Source organism: Calonectris borealis, chromosome 2 (genome assembly GCF_964195595.1).
Source record: "Calonectris borealis chromosome 2, bCalBor7.hap1.2, whole genome shotgun sequence".
NCBI classification, from domain to species: domain Eukaryota; kingdom Metazoa; phylum Chordata; class Aves; order Procellariiformes; family Procellariidae; genus Calonectris; species Calonectris borealis.
In genome coordinates this window covers 55015511-55034382 of record NC_134313.1, presented here as the reverse complement: position 1 = coordinate 55034382, position 18872 = coordinate 55015511, and the positions used below count along the sequence as shown (strand labels likewise).

Below are 18872 nucleotides of genomic sequence, written 5' to 3'. Positions count from 1 at the left end.
AAAAAAAAAAAAAATTTTTTTGCAAAGCTTGCACATGGAAGTATTTGCATTCTGAATCTACAAAGTATCAAAATATTTCTCCCAGATGATTCTGTATTACATGTTCTTGGCTACATGTAATTAATTATAGATTCAAACCTGGTCACTGCTGAGTATATTTGTCTTATCCATTGCAAAGGTAAACTGGATACTGTAAGTGCCCACTCTCTCTGGAACCATTTTATCCCTAAATAAATCAGTAACAAAAACCAAGCAAAAGTGAGTCAATATTGAAGTGACAAGTATGTAAGCATGCAAGCAATTCAAATTCTGAGTAGTCCTCCAAACTAGTTAGAAAGTCCTGTTAAGGCATGACGTATTTTAGTACTCTTCCATAACACTCCTCCTTCAGCAAGAACGCCATGAAAGTTTCTCAAGAACTAGAATAAGGCTTTTGGAAGCTTGGATGAGGAAAGTCTCCTCCAAGAGTGTGTCTCAACTACTGACAGGAAGTTTGTCGTGGCCCTATTATTGAGAAATCTGCAAGTCTACCTCATGTCACTTTCCATTCAATGAATTTTCATAAAGCTACTGAAACAGAGCATTTAGACCTGCAACAACAACAAATGCTCTCAAAATTTAATCATTTGGCTTGAATTTACATAAAATCTGAGTAGCTAATTCCTTCTCTTATTCAGCAAGTTGGGTACAAAGTTGGGTAACTTGGACCAGTGGCCAAGGTTGAGTATAGTAAGAGAGAAAAGAGTTTTCATTCTACCTTACAGTGTTCCAGAGTGTAGACTACTGGCAAAGAACTCCTAACATCAAAATATGAAGGGAAGACAGACGCCTGCGCTTCTGCTGCTATAAAGAGAACTTCACTTAGCAAGGAAGGCCACAGAGCATCCAGAAGACTGCTGCAGTGTTCAACAAGGGATAGCAGCGACTTACGAATGCTTAGAAACTTTTGAGGAGATGCAAACAGTCTGTAACCAGCATTCAGGCATTTCTGTGAGAGGATGACTTGTAGCACTCTTGAATTGGTTAACGAGATTTTTGTTTTCAACATACAGCATTTTATCTGTTTTGTCAATAACATTAAGAAATTTCTTTCCTCTTATTTTGTTTGGGAAGGAGTAAGGTGCAAGATTCCCTGGAATGCTTAACTTGAAAAAAAACCCAAATCCCCAAGCTCTACCTACTTCTAGAATGGGCCATGGCTTTTCCTTCTTATATTTCATATAGAGCAGGAACAATTCTACCTTCTTTTCTGCATTTTATCCAGGTTAAGATCTGCCTTGTCAAGATGCATTAAAAAACTGAGTTGTAAATAATCTGCTAAGGATCTCATGGCTGAATACCATCTAACCAGACATATGCTTTAGAAAAAGAAGAGATTGCACAATTGTTATGAAAGTTGTAAGACTGCGTAATAGCATCCATGTTACTGCTTGGCGTTAAATAGATGAAAACCATCTGTGACTGCGCCAAGGACAGGAAAACTTGAGAGAAACCAAGTGGTAGACAGTGATGCCACAGACACTGGCAGCAATGAGTAATACGTATTTTCCTACAAGGGCTGCTAATGGGTAGTCTCTACCTACTGTCTGTTCTTTCAAATTTTTCAATAAGGTTGTCCACATTTGTGGATAACTAGTAAACTACAGGTACAAATGTCAAGATTTTTGTAATTCCATATTCAACTCTATACAGGTTAGTTTATATCATACTGACTACCGTAGTACTTTTCACAGAAGAACATTTATTAGCATGACTACACATCGGCACATTCATTCTAGTTTTCTTCTTCTGGAGGTACAAATACGTGATGCAGAGTGCCTTGTTTTGATAATGTTTTAGGGAGCTCTTATGTTTTGACCACACCTCTAACTAAGAATTTCTCAGAATGACCAAGGTCACAGAAATGTACCTCGTACTTGGTGCAAGTCTGCAGTGATCCTTAGTTTCTGGAGAAGTTCATTCCATAACCTTGGACTAGCCACACAGAAAGCTCTGCTTTGTTAAAAGCAAAACTGCACCCTTATTTGGGAGTTGTCCTGTGCTATAGCTGCCAAACTCAGCCTTAGAAGGCTTTGGAACCTCGAGTGCCTTCAAGGTAAAGACAGCTCTTGGTAATGATACAAAAAGCCATGCTTAAATAGCTTTTTGAATTAGTTGTAATCTCTTAAATGAAAAAGCCTTCATGTAGAAATACATTACATTGCTGTACACATTCTGAGAAGCTAAAAAGACTGAATAAACAAAGGTCGTATCAACTGCCTTCCCAGATGGAATAGTTTCTTGGCTGGATATGACAGAGGGAATTATTCGCATTGCATATCAAGCTGGGTCAGAACCCTAGATTTGAGCCTCAGCTAACTTGCTGCCCAGGAAAAAACGTGTTGAAGGTTTAATGCTACATCAAGGTCTTGAAAGCACATAGATTCCCAAGGATTACTGGATGCCTGGCTTCCTGAACTCTATTATGCACTGCGAAAGAGAGGAGAGCCACAGCTGAGAGGCAAGTTAGGACACGTCCTATCACCTCTTGAAGTGCTGCCACTCAGATGCTCCTGGAATCTTGACACAGCTGAGCTGCAGCAGCCTCTTCCTCTGATGCAGGAACCAGGATCAGCTGTGCAACAGTGGTATCTCCTGCATTAAGGTAATCCTAAAGTCTGCTTTCTAAAAGCAGAAGGAAAGTCTGTTCCTAGGAGGCAAGAGCTTGAATCAACAGCCAGTATCACAACTATTTAATTGATCCCATAGCATGCCTGCCAGGAATAGATGTAGAAAGAATGTGGCAGTCAGGCATCAGCTTATGATGAACTCTAGTTCTGCTGCCTGTCATCTAAGACACCATCTCTGAATAAGTAACCCAAGGAAAGACCACTAAACTGGCAGGGCCAAGGTCATGGTTCAGGATTAACAGAAGGTATTAAATCAGAGTTAAGTCCACTTTGTCCAGCCTGCAATACTACAGCAGTTGAACGTAACATTGAAAAGAATTAAGGAATGTTACTAAACAAGTGACAAGCAGATGATGTAGTCCCTTCACTGCTAGCATTTCTCATCATGTATTCTAATATATTATCTTAGACTCCTTTCTTCTACTCTCAGATTAATCAAATGTCAAATGTATCTATGGAAGAATTCTATCCTCATATTCATTGCATCTTGCTAATATCTTTTACCGTTTCATAGCACTGTATCATACTAATTCTATAACAGATTGTTATTATCAAAACCTAAAACTCTTATTTCTATTTCAAACTGCTGATGCAATTTACTGTACAAAATACATAATTATAAAATAAATGCTGCTATACCTGAAGTAAAAGAAGCCATCTTCCTTATCATCCTTCACTTTACTACAGCTAAATGTTGTAATCTGAAAAAAAAGATGCAAAAAATTCAGTGCAATATACTGAAACTTAAAGTACCTTACTTGTAATATGCTATCAAGTCTTAATGATTTGCAGTACTGATAGCATACAGAAATTCAATGAGATCACCTATAATTTAGACGCTAGCTTCATATTCTTAATTCTCGGAGTCTTTTCTTTGCAAAATTCAGGGTGGCAACTTTTAATAGTCTCCCTGCTATTAGTTAGCTTCTGCAGAGCAGTAGCATTTTTGTCTTTACTATGGTCTTGACATTTGAACAGTCTGACAACTTGTAACAGTACAGATATTGATAAACAAATATGATTGATATGTAATACTTATTATTTAAAATCTAGAACAGGATATTGATCCAAGTTAAATGAAGGAAAGTTTCTACTGCAAATGTATTTGTCCTATGCTGGCATTTTGATATCCATTTTCAATGCATTTTGATGACTTACTTCAGTTGATATCCTAGTTCCGCTGCTATGCGCTTCCCACATTTTCATACAAATCCGTGCTGGATTAATATTTTTAATAATGTTGTCATCTTCAGAAAGAACACTAACCATAAAATCTGTAGAATGAAAGACAACGTTTTTTCAAGATTATTTTTATTCAAAATTAAGAAAATCAAACTCCATGAATTTCTGTGTCTGCCTCATACCTAGAGGAAAAACACACAAAACCCATATTCCAAACAGAACCCAAACAACAAAAAAATGAAAACCAGATATGGAAAACTTTCTTTCCCTAGCCCTGTAATTAGACCAGGTAACAATTCTTAGGAAAAAACCCCGCCTACTTTATCCAATGACTGCTTAAAAAAACCCCTCAAATTTCAAGTCTGCCTTTCCCAGATTATCATCCTTACCAAAACAGCAAGCCAGGCTTCTTTTTGCTCTCAGGAAAGAACAATCATTAGCTAGTTAAGTAGCTGATTCCTTCCTCCAAGGACAGGAAAATCCAGATCTCCCTCCTCCTTCACAAGTGCTTTAGCCATTGAACTACTGGATAGAAAGGCGCAGTAGTTGGAAAGAGACTGTACCACCACCACTACCATTTTCCCAATCTATTAGCCACACTGTAATAAAAAGAAGGACTCAGGCTATGAATCTGAAGCTGAGTTTGGCTACTTCTTACAGACTAATATCACATACTTAAAACCTGTTAGAAGTAAGATATAGGGACACGTTTCACTCCTCCACTTGCTGTTGACTGGTCCTGCAGTCAAAATACTTGCCATTTTATATCGCAATCCGAAAAATTTAGCTTCTCCTATATATTCCATAGAAAGTTTAGTGGCCTGAAGGAAATGGAATCCAAACTAGAATAAAGCTACCCTTCTTCTAGTCGAAAATGTGAACTAAGCACTTTGACACTATGGTTACAGGTGGATTTCAAGCATCTAGGTGAAGCTGCACTGCTCGCGTAGAACTGAATTTTGCACTTTAAGGAAGGACTGTGCTTTGTATGAAAAATTCGGGCATGACTTCCTCCAAGATTGCCTGCCCTCAGGTGTACCTGAGTTCGGTAAATCCAATAATTGGGGTATTAATTAAATATGAGGCCGTTAATAAGGAATTTAATATCTCATTTTGTATCAGAATTTAATGTCATATATTACTATGTTATCTCCTGAGTAAGCTGTTTAATTCTCTTCCTCTCTGAAAACCTGGTTCCTTTATACTACACACTATATTTTAAAAAGGTCTATTTGGCAGGGGGGTTGGAACTAGATGATCTTTAAAGGTCCTTTCCAACCCAAACCACTCTGATTCTATGATTCTATAATATGCTTCCTCTAGGCAAAACTAAAATACCTTGTGAATTTAGTCAAATTCTTAACACCGTATAGAGTATTTTAAAGAACAAAAACCTCTTTCCATAAAAATGTTAGCTCATCAAGTTATGACAGTATATTATCTTTGAATATGAGCCTTCTTTGGTCAAGAAACAAGCCCTCACACCATAAACTTCGTATTTGTGGGAAGTATTGTGCTTCTCAACTCCTAGTACTACAAATAAAACCTTTTTGTTCTTAATTTTGAAGATGTTGCAGGTATTTCATACAGGCTTGGGATACAACAAATGGATTTGTATGAAGCAGATTTTCTGATTTTTTTGTCACCTTTAAGAGATGTTTATCATCTGGGAATCTAGAAGTATTTACAAAGGAGTACAGAGAATAGGTGGGAAAAATTCAGATGCTTGCGCTGAAATCGCACTGTGAAACAGCAACAGAACTGAAAACGCTCCTTAGATAGACAATTTTTTTGGTTTTAAGTCCACCTAAAGGCAAAAGGAAAGACTAAAGTATAGGAAGGATAGTGTCCTGTAACAGCTTACTTTAAGAGTCGTTGGTTAAGGAACTTGCCAAAAGCTCTCTAAGAAACCAAGTACTCTATATCAGCAGGCTCATTCACACAGTTGTCAACTCCTTCAAACACATTTGCAAGGCACCACTTTCCTGTACAAAAGTCACATAGTTCCCAACCTGCTCCCATTTCTACATTTATCCAGGTACTGACTTAATTATATTCTTTATATTCCTTTCAACAACTGCCCAGTACTGAAAACGTATCTTGTGATCAAAAGTTTCCCTGACCATTCCTGAAACTTTTTGAAAACTGCATCAGATTTGTCACCTTAATTTATTCCTTTCAAATAAAGGCCAAATTAAATAGGATTAGCATATCAGAGTTAATTACTTAAAAATTTCATGCCTAAATTAATTTATAATTCTTAAGAGAATACCATTCAGTATAGGAAATTTGTTAGTATTTACTTCATCAAATAGGTCTAAAAGTCATCTACTGAAGATTCAAATGTGATTTTTTAATGTGTTTTGTGGGATCAAATGGGAAAAAAAATAGTTTGGAAACTACCTTACTCTCCTTCACATGTAACACTGACAAAATACAGCAGGCTTCCCAAGTCTCAAATGTTTTTTGTTTTTTAATTTCAATAAATTGTTACTGAAGTCTTTTTTTGCCTTCCTTAATATGGTATTATATTTAAAGTGACAGAATTGACTTGCTTTCTATTTAACTTATTTAGACAGGACTTCAGCTTTCTGAAGAATATCTTTCTATCGTGGTTTCATAGTGAAAATTGTGTTACTGCCAATTAAAGAGGAAAATTTTCTAGAAGAAGGGCTAGTAAATTCGTATACTTCACTGGCAAATTCAAGAACTGTATCTCCCATGGTTGTAAAGATGACTTATTTCCTGAATTAATGGAATTAGTAGTATAGGTCTCTTATTCATGCCAAAGTTTTCTTATAGTAAAAAGCAGAGGTTTCAAATTCTGTTTTGCTTTTAGCAAAAGTTGTTTCCTCATGGTCATAACTTGCTCTTCTTTATCTGTTTCCTTATCGCGAATACTACTGGGATATAAAACATGAGACCTTTTTTGTTCTTCTTTTTATGACTCAGCAGCCTCAGTTGGAAAGCAAATATCATCCTTTTGTGAGAGAATACAGGAAGAGAGAAGGATATTTTGTACCGTCCCTGGCGTACCTTTAATCACTTTTTGGTTCCTCTTGACTCACAATTGGCCTATAATTTCATAGCTACCTCCTTTGTTACTATTCCACAGAAAATAAGATGAGGGAAAACATGCATGAACTAACTCAGATAGTCTTTTGGGAAGATCAAAAACTGAAATAGGGCATTTCACTAAGGACAGAGAAGAGATTCTGTAGTTTTACCATTTACAGACTATAGATAAAGCCAATAATTTGGAAAAAATAAATAAGAGGTCTTTTGAAATGCTTTCCATCATGTACATATCTTTTCTCTCCAAGTGTGACAGAGGAATCTCAGATATGGCTGTTACAAAAAACTGAGAAAAAACAGACAAAAAAAAAGTAAGAAAATACACCAGGAGAATCATCAAAATAGTTTTTCATAAGTTTACAAAGCTCTTGAGTGATTGGTTTCCACCAAAGAATCCTTATACTTACCAGGAAAGGTACCTCCTGCTGGAAAAGAAGCATTTTTGTCATATTTAACATTCAAGCAGACAGGTTTCTCAGGATCAGGCAGGACATTTAATGTGATTATAGGACAATCTAATGTGGTCTTGTTGTATGCGGCTTTAAGCTGTAAAGTGTGCTCTCCCCTGAAATATACAGAAATCATAAAAACTGTTACAAAATATCTCTTCTGAAAAGACAATTTTCAACAGACTTCAAGTCTGAATCATGTACATGAAAGCATGATAAAAAAAAATCTAACAGTTATCAGCGGTAAAGGGAAGAAAAAAATGGAAGTGTTAATGCAAAGTTAGACAAGTAAAATAATAAGTTTAAGATATTCTTAATATATTAGCTTATTAAATATAATTTTGCTTTAATATTCATTAGCTTGATCATGTTTCACTGCCTGTCTGTAAGATACTAGCAACTACAGTTTTACGTTGCAGAAGACAGTAAGGTGGAAAGCAAGCACAGCTAATTAAAATGCTGCCTAAGGAGCATTCTGCTTTGACAGTTTCCAAAGAGTGAATCTGCGTACCACTCACATCTAGCAAAGTGCATTGCAGGTATATGATGACTTCATTGCTATAGAATAACTAATTTTTTTTACAGTATTAAAAACTTGACATTTAAGTTTTTAAACAGAACTGGGAATACGATATTTAACTGCGTAATACTCCCCAGCCAGTTTTGATTATGCTATAAAGCGTAGGATGTTACCACTGAGCACACCTGTTTCTAACCTCCAGTAATATACTGATAACTAATACTCATCATCCTTCTACCAAGATGCAGGCATTATAAATACACTGAGCACCATCAATAGCATTTAAAATAGATTTTCCTCCAAGTGCAAAATAATATTATGGGTCAAATCCTGCAGATATGAATGCAAAAATATTAACTGTCACAAAATACTTCAGAATTTTAAGAACAAGCACTTATTGCTAGCTTCTAAGCTACCTAAAGCCAACCTAGTCTTGCAGGAAAAGCTCAGGGATACAGGGAGTAGGTAGCAGAACTCTGAACATGAGGAGGGTATAGAAATAATGAATTTGAAAAGTCAGATGGGACATGTGAGTGTAAGGGGAGCCAGGGTGACTGACATGAAGAAGCAGGAGCCACAGGACACACATCCGCAGGAAATAAGACTTCACTAGTTCTATTGCAAGTAAGAAAAAACAAATTTATATATTTAAAAATTCTTTTGGACACTTTACCTAATCTTTAATACAATGGCTAGCACCCAGAGGAAGTTTCAACACTCCTAAAATGTGTTCCTACTTTGAAAGCATAGCGTCTAGATCTGGTCACTCGAAGCCTGTACATTTCAAACATTTTAAGTGGTTTATGACACCATCTGCACTGGGTACAGGTGGACAATTATAAGCTGTGCTCTACCAAGACCAGAAAAAACAGGATTCAGAAAATTAGAGCAGCAGCTTCTCGGAAGACAAAAGAAGCAGCTATTGAATTTTATTTAGGTAAGCATTGCTTTCTTAAAGCTCACTATCCGGCCTTCCACCAGCATATAAATAATAAATGTTTGATCTTAGCTCTAGATTAATTCTTGGTAGGTACTTTATGAAATGCGCAGCTTAAATACATCTAGCAAGCGACATTTCAGAATTCAAATTTTTTCCATATAGTTTTCACTACTTACCTAGGTGCATGAATACTAATAACTCCCAGGTTAGCCCTACCATTTTCATCTGTTTTATGTTGCTGGTTTGAAGGAACAATCTGTCAAAAAAAATATTTTTTATTCTTTCAATGACACAGAAGGAGTATCAAGTCTTAGAATAAAATGTATATCTCATTTGCCTGCATACTGTCTTTCCATTTGAGCAATAGCTTCTTTGTATTTTTGCACTCTAAATTAGGGAAAGATACACCCTTATGAATACAATATTAAGAAGTTTCAGAATTTTCTCTGCTAGTTTTTGAAGATAATCACTTTATCTGAATTAGGATATTTTTGTTCATTAATATGTTCCAATATTTTGCTAATATTATTTCTTTAATTGTTACTGATGCTATCATGACATCTATAGCACATGTTAATTTGAGTATATTTTCCGATTTTAAAATCTTCTACAAACTATTTATTCCCTTTTACAGTGTTTTTCCAGTCTACATAGAGATTCCCAGGTAGCAAAAATTAAAGAATTATTCAACTGGAGTAAAAACAACTAAAACATCTGTGTCTTTCTTCCCCTTCCCGCATTCTAGTCCCACTGCCAAAAATGTAAGACTGCTAGACAACCTAGAGAAAAGTGTTATGACAAGTGATGAAGTACACTACCTTATTCATCAAAACTTAATGACAAACAAGAACTCATCTCTATACCGTAAGAAATGGCTTTTAAGGAAACGCTAATAACGATAGCTAACTTCTTGTCAGTGGTGTTTTAGGGTAGTAAGACAAATGCCTTGTACATCTCCTGTTTACCTAGCACATTAATTAGGTGTGATTCTAAGTCCTTTGAAGTCAATATAAATTCTACTATTGACTTAAGGCATTCTCGCTGACTCCCATTGTTAGAAAATAATTCCCCTTTAAGTCACTGGTGTTCTTCAAGGTGTGTTTTCTATGTGCACTCTGTCTTTGCCGCACTTACTTCCCTGACACTAAGTGAAGTCTTATGATTGGCAGTACCATTAAGTCATACTTGCCTTTACACATTAAATGGCAGAGGAGCTATCACTTCACTTTCCTCATCAATCACAACTTTTTGAAACTATGAACTCCAGTGCAGCAGATAGAGAATGCCTATCCTCTCACAGAAACACATGTGAATCTTAAAGGATACTAATACACTCTTAAAGTAAGCAGAAGCTATTTCTTCTGCAAATGTGTGTGCATGCTACCTTAGCCTTACCTAAGAAATACCTTGTCAATGTATTAAAAGAACCCCAGATAGTAGCTTTAAAGTTTGGAGGACAGCAAAGGAAGCCACGGATACATTCCGAGTTCTTCTGTAATGAATTCCTCTCTAACGAGGGAAATCAACTTTTTCATTGATGATATACGCAACAATGTAGTGCAAATGTTTGTCATTATCTGAATAGTGTTTGGCATTAAATTGCTTTCCCTTTGTTACTTCAGCACAAATTTCAGGAGACGAAGTGTCCAGCGTCCACTTACACAAAAACAATGTTTTTGGAATACTCGAAGTGGGCAATCTTTTTCCAAAATTATTTTCTTTCCCAAATCTCATGTTAGTAAGTTGAAAGAATGAAACTACCTTAGGAAAAAAAATTGTGAAAGTTGATTCATAATGGATCAGCTATGGGAGCATGAATTTATCCTACCATGTCACTAGAGAAAGGCAATGGCAAAAAATGTGTGCTTAATGGTTCAAATGGAAGGCAGCATTGTAAAGATATACCAAGAAATATTAAGAAAATAGCCAGACATTTCATAAACTCTTCTGAAGAGTATATTCAACCTAACAAAATAAGTCCGTATTTGAAATTACTGTACATCACAGAATGGAAAGTTTTAATTTTTACAGAAACCAGTGCTTTGTGCATTTCCACTATTAAGCTGCATGGAAGAGTTCAGAGTGTTTCTGTTCAGCCATACTCATTTAGTTTTGGACCTGTAAGATCGAGAATGGAGTACAGGAAATGCATGCTGCAACTGCAGAATATCAGGCTTAGGAGACTCAGAGGACGGGATGTGAAATATAGACAGACAGCTTATCTGAATTTCTGTTCCCAGAAGCTTCTCATTTCCTTTGGGAGACTGTGCATACAACCTATTTGAAATGCCAAGGCAAGACTGTTCTCTAAAGAGGTTCTCCAAGATACTCATGAATACTGATCCGATGTCTGTTCAGCAAATAGCAGTTGGTTGCTCTGCTAATGTATGAAAGTAACTCTTAGAAATGATACCGATGTTATCTCTGGGAGAGCATACTGTAATCAACACATTATAACAATGATCCACCTTGGCTTTCACAACACTTTCTCCTGGACACATCCCACTTGCATCAAGAGCATGCAGACTTTCTAAGACATGCTGCTGGTCCTCCCTGGAGGAAAGCATAATATCTGAAAAGACAGAGCATGCCACCACAACAACTCTTTGATCAGGCAGCACAACCACACAGTGTTGCTGTCAAGGTTGTATGTTCTCTCAAGAACAACATAACTAGAAGCCCCGAAGAGCTGCAGCTGCCATCATAAACGCAGTAGTTGGGGCAAACAAAAAAAAAATTCCCAAACTATGAGGCAGACTTCTACGGCAAGAGATTCAAAAGAGCCAGAAGAAAAATGTTCAAGATATAAAGTCATTTCCTTAAAAAAAAAATCCAATAAAACCAAGTAATAGTAGCATAGTTAAACTGAGGGAAAGGTGAGGCTGTGGTACAGTTCTTGAGGGGTGAGCAAAAGAAAGTTCTTGGCTGCTGTGTGTTCTGAGAGAACTGAGGGACACAAATGCATGGCAAGCAGGAACAAAAAGGGAACAAGACCAGCCCTGCATGAAAAAATGTCATGTCCAGAGGCGGATGAATATATTCTGTATTGATAATGTACACATTCAATATAAAAGTCTCTGCCCTGACCGTTAGGAACGTTTGACAGTTTGACTTTTTTTATTTCTGATAACAAGAACCAGGATTTTAATGAATGGAATATTCTGTCAAACTCCTTTCTTTGTACAGACCAACTGACACTTATACCTCACTCATGGAAAGGATAGTAACCACTTAAATTTGGGTTAGATTTGCATCCTCCTTGTTTTAATTTGGTTTGTACCACCAATGCTTTTCACAGGGATAACCAAGTAGGGAGCAAACCCTGCTGTCTAGCTTTACATACAGATCGTAAGTCATAATTCAGGAACCACAATCAAAGAACCACCAGATAAAAATTATTCAGTTGCCAGTTTGGACTATATCATCATCATTATTATTCAGTAAATTACCTCAGATAAAGTGGGGGATGGGGCGGTGTGCATGCAGAACTTGGAAAAAGGATCAGTAGAAGATCCAGAATGTATACTAATTACACTTGGACACTGTAATATAGGAATTTTCTTGTATTTGTGATTGTTATAATGAAAGTGAGCTGAGCAATCTGCTCTGGGAGCTGTTTACATTACTCGTTGACACTACTATTATATGAGATTAATTATTCTTTTGTGCCCTTACAATATTTTATTCACTTTTCCAAAAATGTCTTGAAAATGAAGAAGATAACGTAGACATGACAACAGAAATTTATGTTAAACAAAGTTCACGTAGTAAGGCCTATGCTTACCCTTAAGTTGTTACTCTTTGTAAGGTTGATTTTGACATTAGGTTCAGGAGATGGATTTCCCCACTGATCACATAGCTGAACAATAAGCGGCTTCTGCAATTCTCTACCATTAATCACTGCAACAGGCTGGAAGAGACAAAAATGCATTATACTATTCTGTTCTAGATATATCAGACATTCATAGCAGGTCAGGAATCCCCAGAACAATAGTGTCTGCCTTTTCCATACTATTTGTCTCCCATAACAGCTAGACCATGACAGAATTGTAAAACTTCAGGAAGGTATTTGTAGAGTCTTCCCATTTACATTCTCTTGTCATTATAAAATGCACTAGTTGAATTGAATTGCATGTGTTACTCGTGTTGATGTGACTAAAAGGAAGGACATGCTTCTGAAAAGGCTTATCAAACAGTTTCCTTGTTGTAGAAAGAGCAAATGGCCTAAAACTGTTATCTTCTGATATACCTTGACAGCTTTGTAGAGAGTAAAAATAGTTACAATACTCCCTGACCCTTTTGTTTTACTTTTTTCTTCAATAACTTCCTTCTCCATTGTCACAACATGCCAATCTTTATTCCTGTTCTCTACTCAGAGATCCATTTTTCTTTTATGTGTTTCCACTCTTCTATTTTGCTTTCTGCTGCAACTTCAGCACTATCACTTGAATAGCCAACGTAAACACTAAAAAATAACACCCCCCCTCAGCAAATAAATGGATGGTACCAAAAATCTCCATCCTTTTCATTTGATGTAAGTACTGTACTCTCTTCCCCACTTTCCGACTGTAAACACTTGTAAACTTAAGTAAATTTAGGACTGCCTTCTTATATCCTAAACATCAAAAAACCCCAATAACAGATAAAGGAGAGATAAGCTGCCAACTATTACTACCATTAAGGACAGTATCTTTGGCAAATAAAAGTGGAAGATGGGTGTTAGGATCCAGCCCACAGTAAAATTGCTGCACCAAAGAAAAGAAAGAGACATCTGGAGAAGGGCAAATGGAACAGAATAAACAGTTTAAGAGATACTAAGGAATACAGTGTTGTAAACACACACACACGAGTTAGATTACTCCAGAATAAGTTTAGTTTTAAAAAACTAACGTAGTTAGCTATTGTATGAAAAATGCTTCACATCTACAGTCCCATTTAAAACATGTCTATATTAGACAGATTGCAAAATACTTACTTAATTTTGCTTGTGTTATGTTATCCTGCATAGAAGAAAAAAAAAGTCTCTAGAGCTGTTATATTCTGACAATTTTTAGAAGTATCAATACTAAGAAATCAGGGTTTTCAGCTTTGCATCCTGTGCTCCAAAAAGCTCTGGAAATAAAAGACCTGCTGACTAGTGACCCTGTTGGTTTTTTTCAATGAAAAACTATTCAACTTACCTTTTCTAACTCTGGCCAATCCACAAACTGCAATTTAGCAGGGGATCCTGCAGTTACATTTACTCTGAGAAAGTCAGAAAATTCACGCCAAGCGAAGCACAATTCTTTGCTTCCAAGTAAACAAGATTTAAACCGAATACCTTTTACTCTCATTGTTAGAGTACTTTCCTATTGAGAAATAAAAAGATTTCAAGAACAAATAAAGGGAAGTATAATTTATTCATGGTTTTTCAATATGCTATTTTAATATTTGTATGACTGCTAGACACTACTTGCTGTTTTTACTTTGAGACAGTGGACTAAGAATTAAATTACAAGTTCTATTCTTTCTGTTAAATTTAAATGGACTTCTTGTGTAAGAAGTGATCAGTTCCAAACTCAAATATTTCTCAGGAACCTGTTTTTCAATGTATAAAAGAGTTATGTACAACTTAGTTATATCCAACATATTTTAAAAGGTATAGAACTAATTTCAAATTAAACTATGGCAGACAATATCAGTAGTCCGTTCTACAAGGTTCTTCAAAGGATTATAAAATCAACTGTACCACCATCAACAAACAGAAGAAAAGACTAAAAACAAGGTAGAAGAAAAGATATAGAACAATGGACTAGAAACAAAGCACACCTGACTCAAGCATGAAGTGAACTGGCCCCCATATTGTATAGCTGCAGCAGTGATAAGGTTTTTAACAGATGCTGCTGTATTCCTTAGAACAGGATCATACAATCTTAATGCTTTAAGTCTCTGTCTTCTCACAGCTTACCAACTAGTGTTTAACTTTACTACCTTTCCACAGTTTTGGTTCTGTGTGACAGAATGAAGACAATTACCACACAAAGGCCACAGAGAAATAAACTATATGACATCTTATAAATACCTGCCAAGTTATTTTCAAATTTGATTTATCAAGTCCAGGCCCAGAAACTCCTAGGGAATTTACACATGCAGACGTCACTGTCTGAACTTGATTTCCGTACTGATCTGTAATCATTACATCTGTTAAAGAAGATGATGATGATTAAAATGATTATTAAGATGGTTACCTCAGCAGCTGCTTTAATGAAACATTATACAACATATGGAATATAAATGTATACAACATACACACAATACAGAGAAAATTTACATGAGTATCACTGAATCACAGAGTCGCTGAGGTTAGAAGGGACCTCTGGAGGTCATCTCATCCAAACCCCCTGCTCAAGCAGGGCCACCTAGAGCCAGTTGCCCAGAACCGTGTCCAGACAGCTTTTGAATAGCTCCAAAGGGGGAGACTCCGCACTCTCTCTGGGCAACCTGTGCCAGTGCTCGGTCACCCTCACAGTAAAAAAGTGTTTCCTGATGTTCAGAGGGAACCTCCTGTGTTTCAGTTTGTGCCCATTGCCTCTGGTCCTGTCACTGGGCACCACTGGGAAGAGCCTGGCTCCATCTTCTTTACACCCTCTCTTCAGGTATTTATATACATTGATAAGATTCCCCCATCTTGTGGGTATCAAAAGGGTATAAAAAAATGTATCTATATAGTGGGAAGCATGAATATGTGATATGACTTTTTTGAATAAAAAGATTATTTCTTGCTAAAAAGTTAAAAGAAAAAAAAAATCTTAAAATTGAAAGCTGTTTTTCAACGTTAGATTGTCCTATGTGCTTTTCTTCACCCACACACAAGCTTTTAATGTCCCAAAATACTGTAAGAATTTTTTCATTTCTTACTATGCCATGTAGCAACTACGTACAAAAACCAAAGGAGAATGAGAAGACTGATCCCTAACATGCCTTCCTCTTAGGCTGAAGTTAACCTTAAAATGTTTCACTTTGAAGTCCATGCCTTTGAAATAGTCTGAATGCTGTTACGGCCCGTAAGATTTCAGAATACACAAACTAAACAAAAATTTACAAACAATTTGAACTCAGTGTGAAGAATGTCCCAATGTACAAACTAAGAGGCAGATTTTATTTTATTGGAGAGTAACTCCAGAACTGTAAAATGGCAATTAGAGAAGTCTGATCATCCTTCCATGAATGAGAATGTAAACCTGTTTTTTACATTAAAATAGTTGAACATAATTCACTCTTGATGACATTTGTATACATAACAGGCTAATAAACTGCAAAGAAAAAGAAACGTATCTCACAAGACATTGAAGATTATGAAAATACTCACCAATTTCACTTTGTAGTTCTTCACCCATCTGCAGTGTGTTTGGTCCTTTTAATTTACATTTAATGTGTTTGGGTTCATCAGCAAGCGGTCTGAGTCAGCATATGAAAATTGACTTATAATCATTCTTATGAAGGTTATCACTTATAACAGCAGGCATGATAAAGCATACAGCAGTTATCCCTCATTTGCAACTGGAATTTTTTTTTTTTTAAATTTTATCCTTGCACATATTTAGAGGATCAAGCCTCATGTGCACATAAGTTACATTGTAGCTTTCACCTCAATCTTATCAGGGGGAGCTTATCAGACACTACTTACATAACAAACCACAGCAATGTTATGGGATTTTACCTTATCTGTAGTAACTTGCCTACCAGTATTTTACCATAGATCAGATCATTAGGTGGATAAAGCAGAATTCAAGTTTGGAGTATTTTAAATCTTCAAAAAAAAAAATCCCCAACACCTCTAAGCCAAAGTAACATACAATTGTCTACATATTAAAATACATCTATTACTGTAAAACCAATTATAATATCAACATTAATCCTGATATGTACATACAAAGGTATCACAGTCTCCCTTGCTATGAAAGTATTTGCTGACCTCTTAAGGATCTGATTACAACTGACACAGCTTACAATTTTTAGCAATACAGTTTTTCCTCAAAAGCAAACCAAAACCAGAGCACATTACAAAAATTATGGAGAAGAGGAACAACCTAAAAAAAGAAAAATCAGTTTTACATTTCCTCTTTTGCTATGATAAAGCAGACGTCATCAGCCTAAACTATGCCTAACACTAGTCTCTTAAAAATACTTTCTGGGGTACTTTCAAACAATCTCAATCTTTCCTTCCGTTTACTTGATGAAAGTTAAAATATATTATATGCTGGCTCCCCAAATATTTAACAGTTATCTGACATTTGTGAGTTATTTAAGATTAAGAGTTATTCAACACAATGCTTTTCACTCCTTTTGTGTGTTCCAAGCTAAAAATTACGTTGAGATCTTTAAAAATCCCATTAGAATAGCCTCCAGTTAATTTTTATGACAACTACAATAGAATAACCCCTAAATAGAAGTTCCCTGATTTGACACTGCTTTTCAATGACAAGCAAAAATGTATTAAAAATATTCAATAAATCAATCCACTGTTCTACTTCCTTTCAAGAAGAGAAGTATCAATTCAGTCTGCTTTTCTGCTCTTCTTAAAACAGAAAATACTACTTAACTGAAAATTTTTTCTGTCTCTGACAGTGCTGTATCATGGACAGGTTTTTACAAGCATTATGCTCCAAATATTTTAAAGAATCTTAATGCTTGGTCATGTCATTTTTTTTTCCTACTGCAGATCTGTGAAATGTCTAATTGCTGCAAATTTACGCCTGGCATCAGTGTGCTGTGAACTAGTTACTTAATTTTAACCTATTAAGAACACATGAAATACACTAAAGCCATTTAGAATCAGATTCATCCTAACAAACTTTATAAACTTACAATAAGTAGAGCTAACTCCCTAGATTCACTAAGAGTGATAAACAGGCAATTTTAAAGTTCAATTTACAGCCTGTCACTTTTGACTGAGATACCAGATGCAGGCATCCAGCATTTGGCTAGATAAATACTATCTTTAGCTTCAAAGTAATAACCTCTGTAAGGGTAACCATTAACTTCATAGTCATATTTCTCTTTGGTAACCAGTGACCTGACTCCTCAGTAAACTAGCTATTCTATAAGTTAATGTTTACTGAAAATTTTCAAAGATAGCAAAAATCATCTTCAGTGTATGTGTACTTACAAAAGTGATTATAGGGCTGGATACAAACAGATCGTAGATGGACTCTTTCACATAGGTAATGTTCTCATCTGTAAACAATTTGCATAAAACCCCCCACCCAACCAATCAAACCTACATTCCCCTGTTAATTTTCCAACTGCTTTCATTATTTCAGCTTCTGTAGAAAGTTTTTTTTTACCCCAAAGTAGAGATCTACAATCCTTTGCCAACAACATAATTCATAAAAAAGTATTTCAAATGAACCAACCTGACTGTGAACGCACTCTCCAAAGACACATGGTCATCAAGATAAGTGATTAGACAGTAACGTACATCTTTTACTGATGTTGGTACTTTTACATCAGGTAATAATCCCTGAATCAACTGTTCTTTGTTAATTCTAGGTGTCCAGTTAACCTAAAATTAAAATTTCTTAAATTAATCAAAAGCTCAATTGTTAATGACTAGCTACATAATACATCTGTGGTCATTCTAAATATGCTGAAGTAACATACAGGCAACACAAGCTTTCAATGGAAAACCTGTGCATTTCCCAACAGTAACCAATGCTATCTTCCCAAATACAGAAAATTACTCTAAAAAAAACCCTAAACAAAACAAAACATACATAAAGTTTCCCTCACTTATCTTGAGTTAGGAAAGATCTGATTCTGAAAAACGTCACCAAAAAAAGTGTCACATATTTGGTGAAGCCCCACCTTTGTATTAGGCTCCACATATGTACACAGACAGAGGGATAAGATAGATAAGCAAATCTTCATGAAGGAACATGCCTATTCAAGGTTCCTCAATGTTGGGAAAACCCCAGATCTGAAGAATCATAACTATGTCAGAATTATTTTATTGTGTTTAGGAGAAGCACTGGAAATTACTAACCTGCTTTTCATAA

At 35.9% G+C, this 18872-nt stretch overlaps 1 protein-coding gene across 9 annotated transcripts in view; it reads right to left on the bottom strand.

Moving 5' to 3' along the window:
• Positions 1-18872, bottom strand: part of SMCHD1 (structural maintenance of chromosomes flexible hinge domain containing 1) — an 88687-nt gene that overhangs the window by 18304 nt on the left and 51511 nt on the right. For 8 of the 9 annotated variants that reach the window (XR_012672364.1, XR_012672363.1, XM_075142033.1 and 5 more), the window contains 10 exons: positions 18231-18379; positions 16184-16272; positions 14897-15015; positions 14016-14183; positions 12620-12745; positions 9012-9091; positions 7334-7491; positions 3828-3943; positions 3309-3370; positions 139-226 (listed from right to left, as the gene is read on the bottom strand). Coding sequence is in view for 7 of the 9 variants with exons in the window: in XM_075142033.1 (XP_074998134.1) it covers positions 139-226; positions 3309-3370; positions 3828-3943; positions 7334-7491; positions 9012-9091; positions 12620-12745; positions 14016-14183; positions 14897-15015; positions 16184-16272; positions 18231-18379 (1155 nt within the window). In the remaining 2 variants the exon portion in view is untranslated. The remainder of the gene's footprint in view (positions 1-138; positions 227-3308; positions 3371-3827; positions 3944-7333; positions 7492-9011; positions 9092-12619; positions 12746-14015; positions 14184-14896; positions 15016-16183; positions 16273-18230; positions 18380-18872) is intronic. The other variant, XM_075142036.1, reaches the window with a different exon arrangement.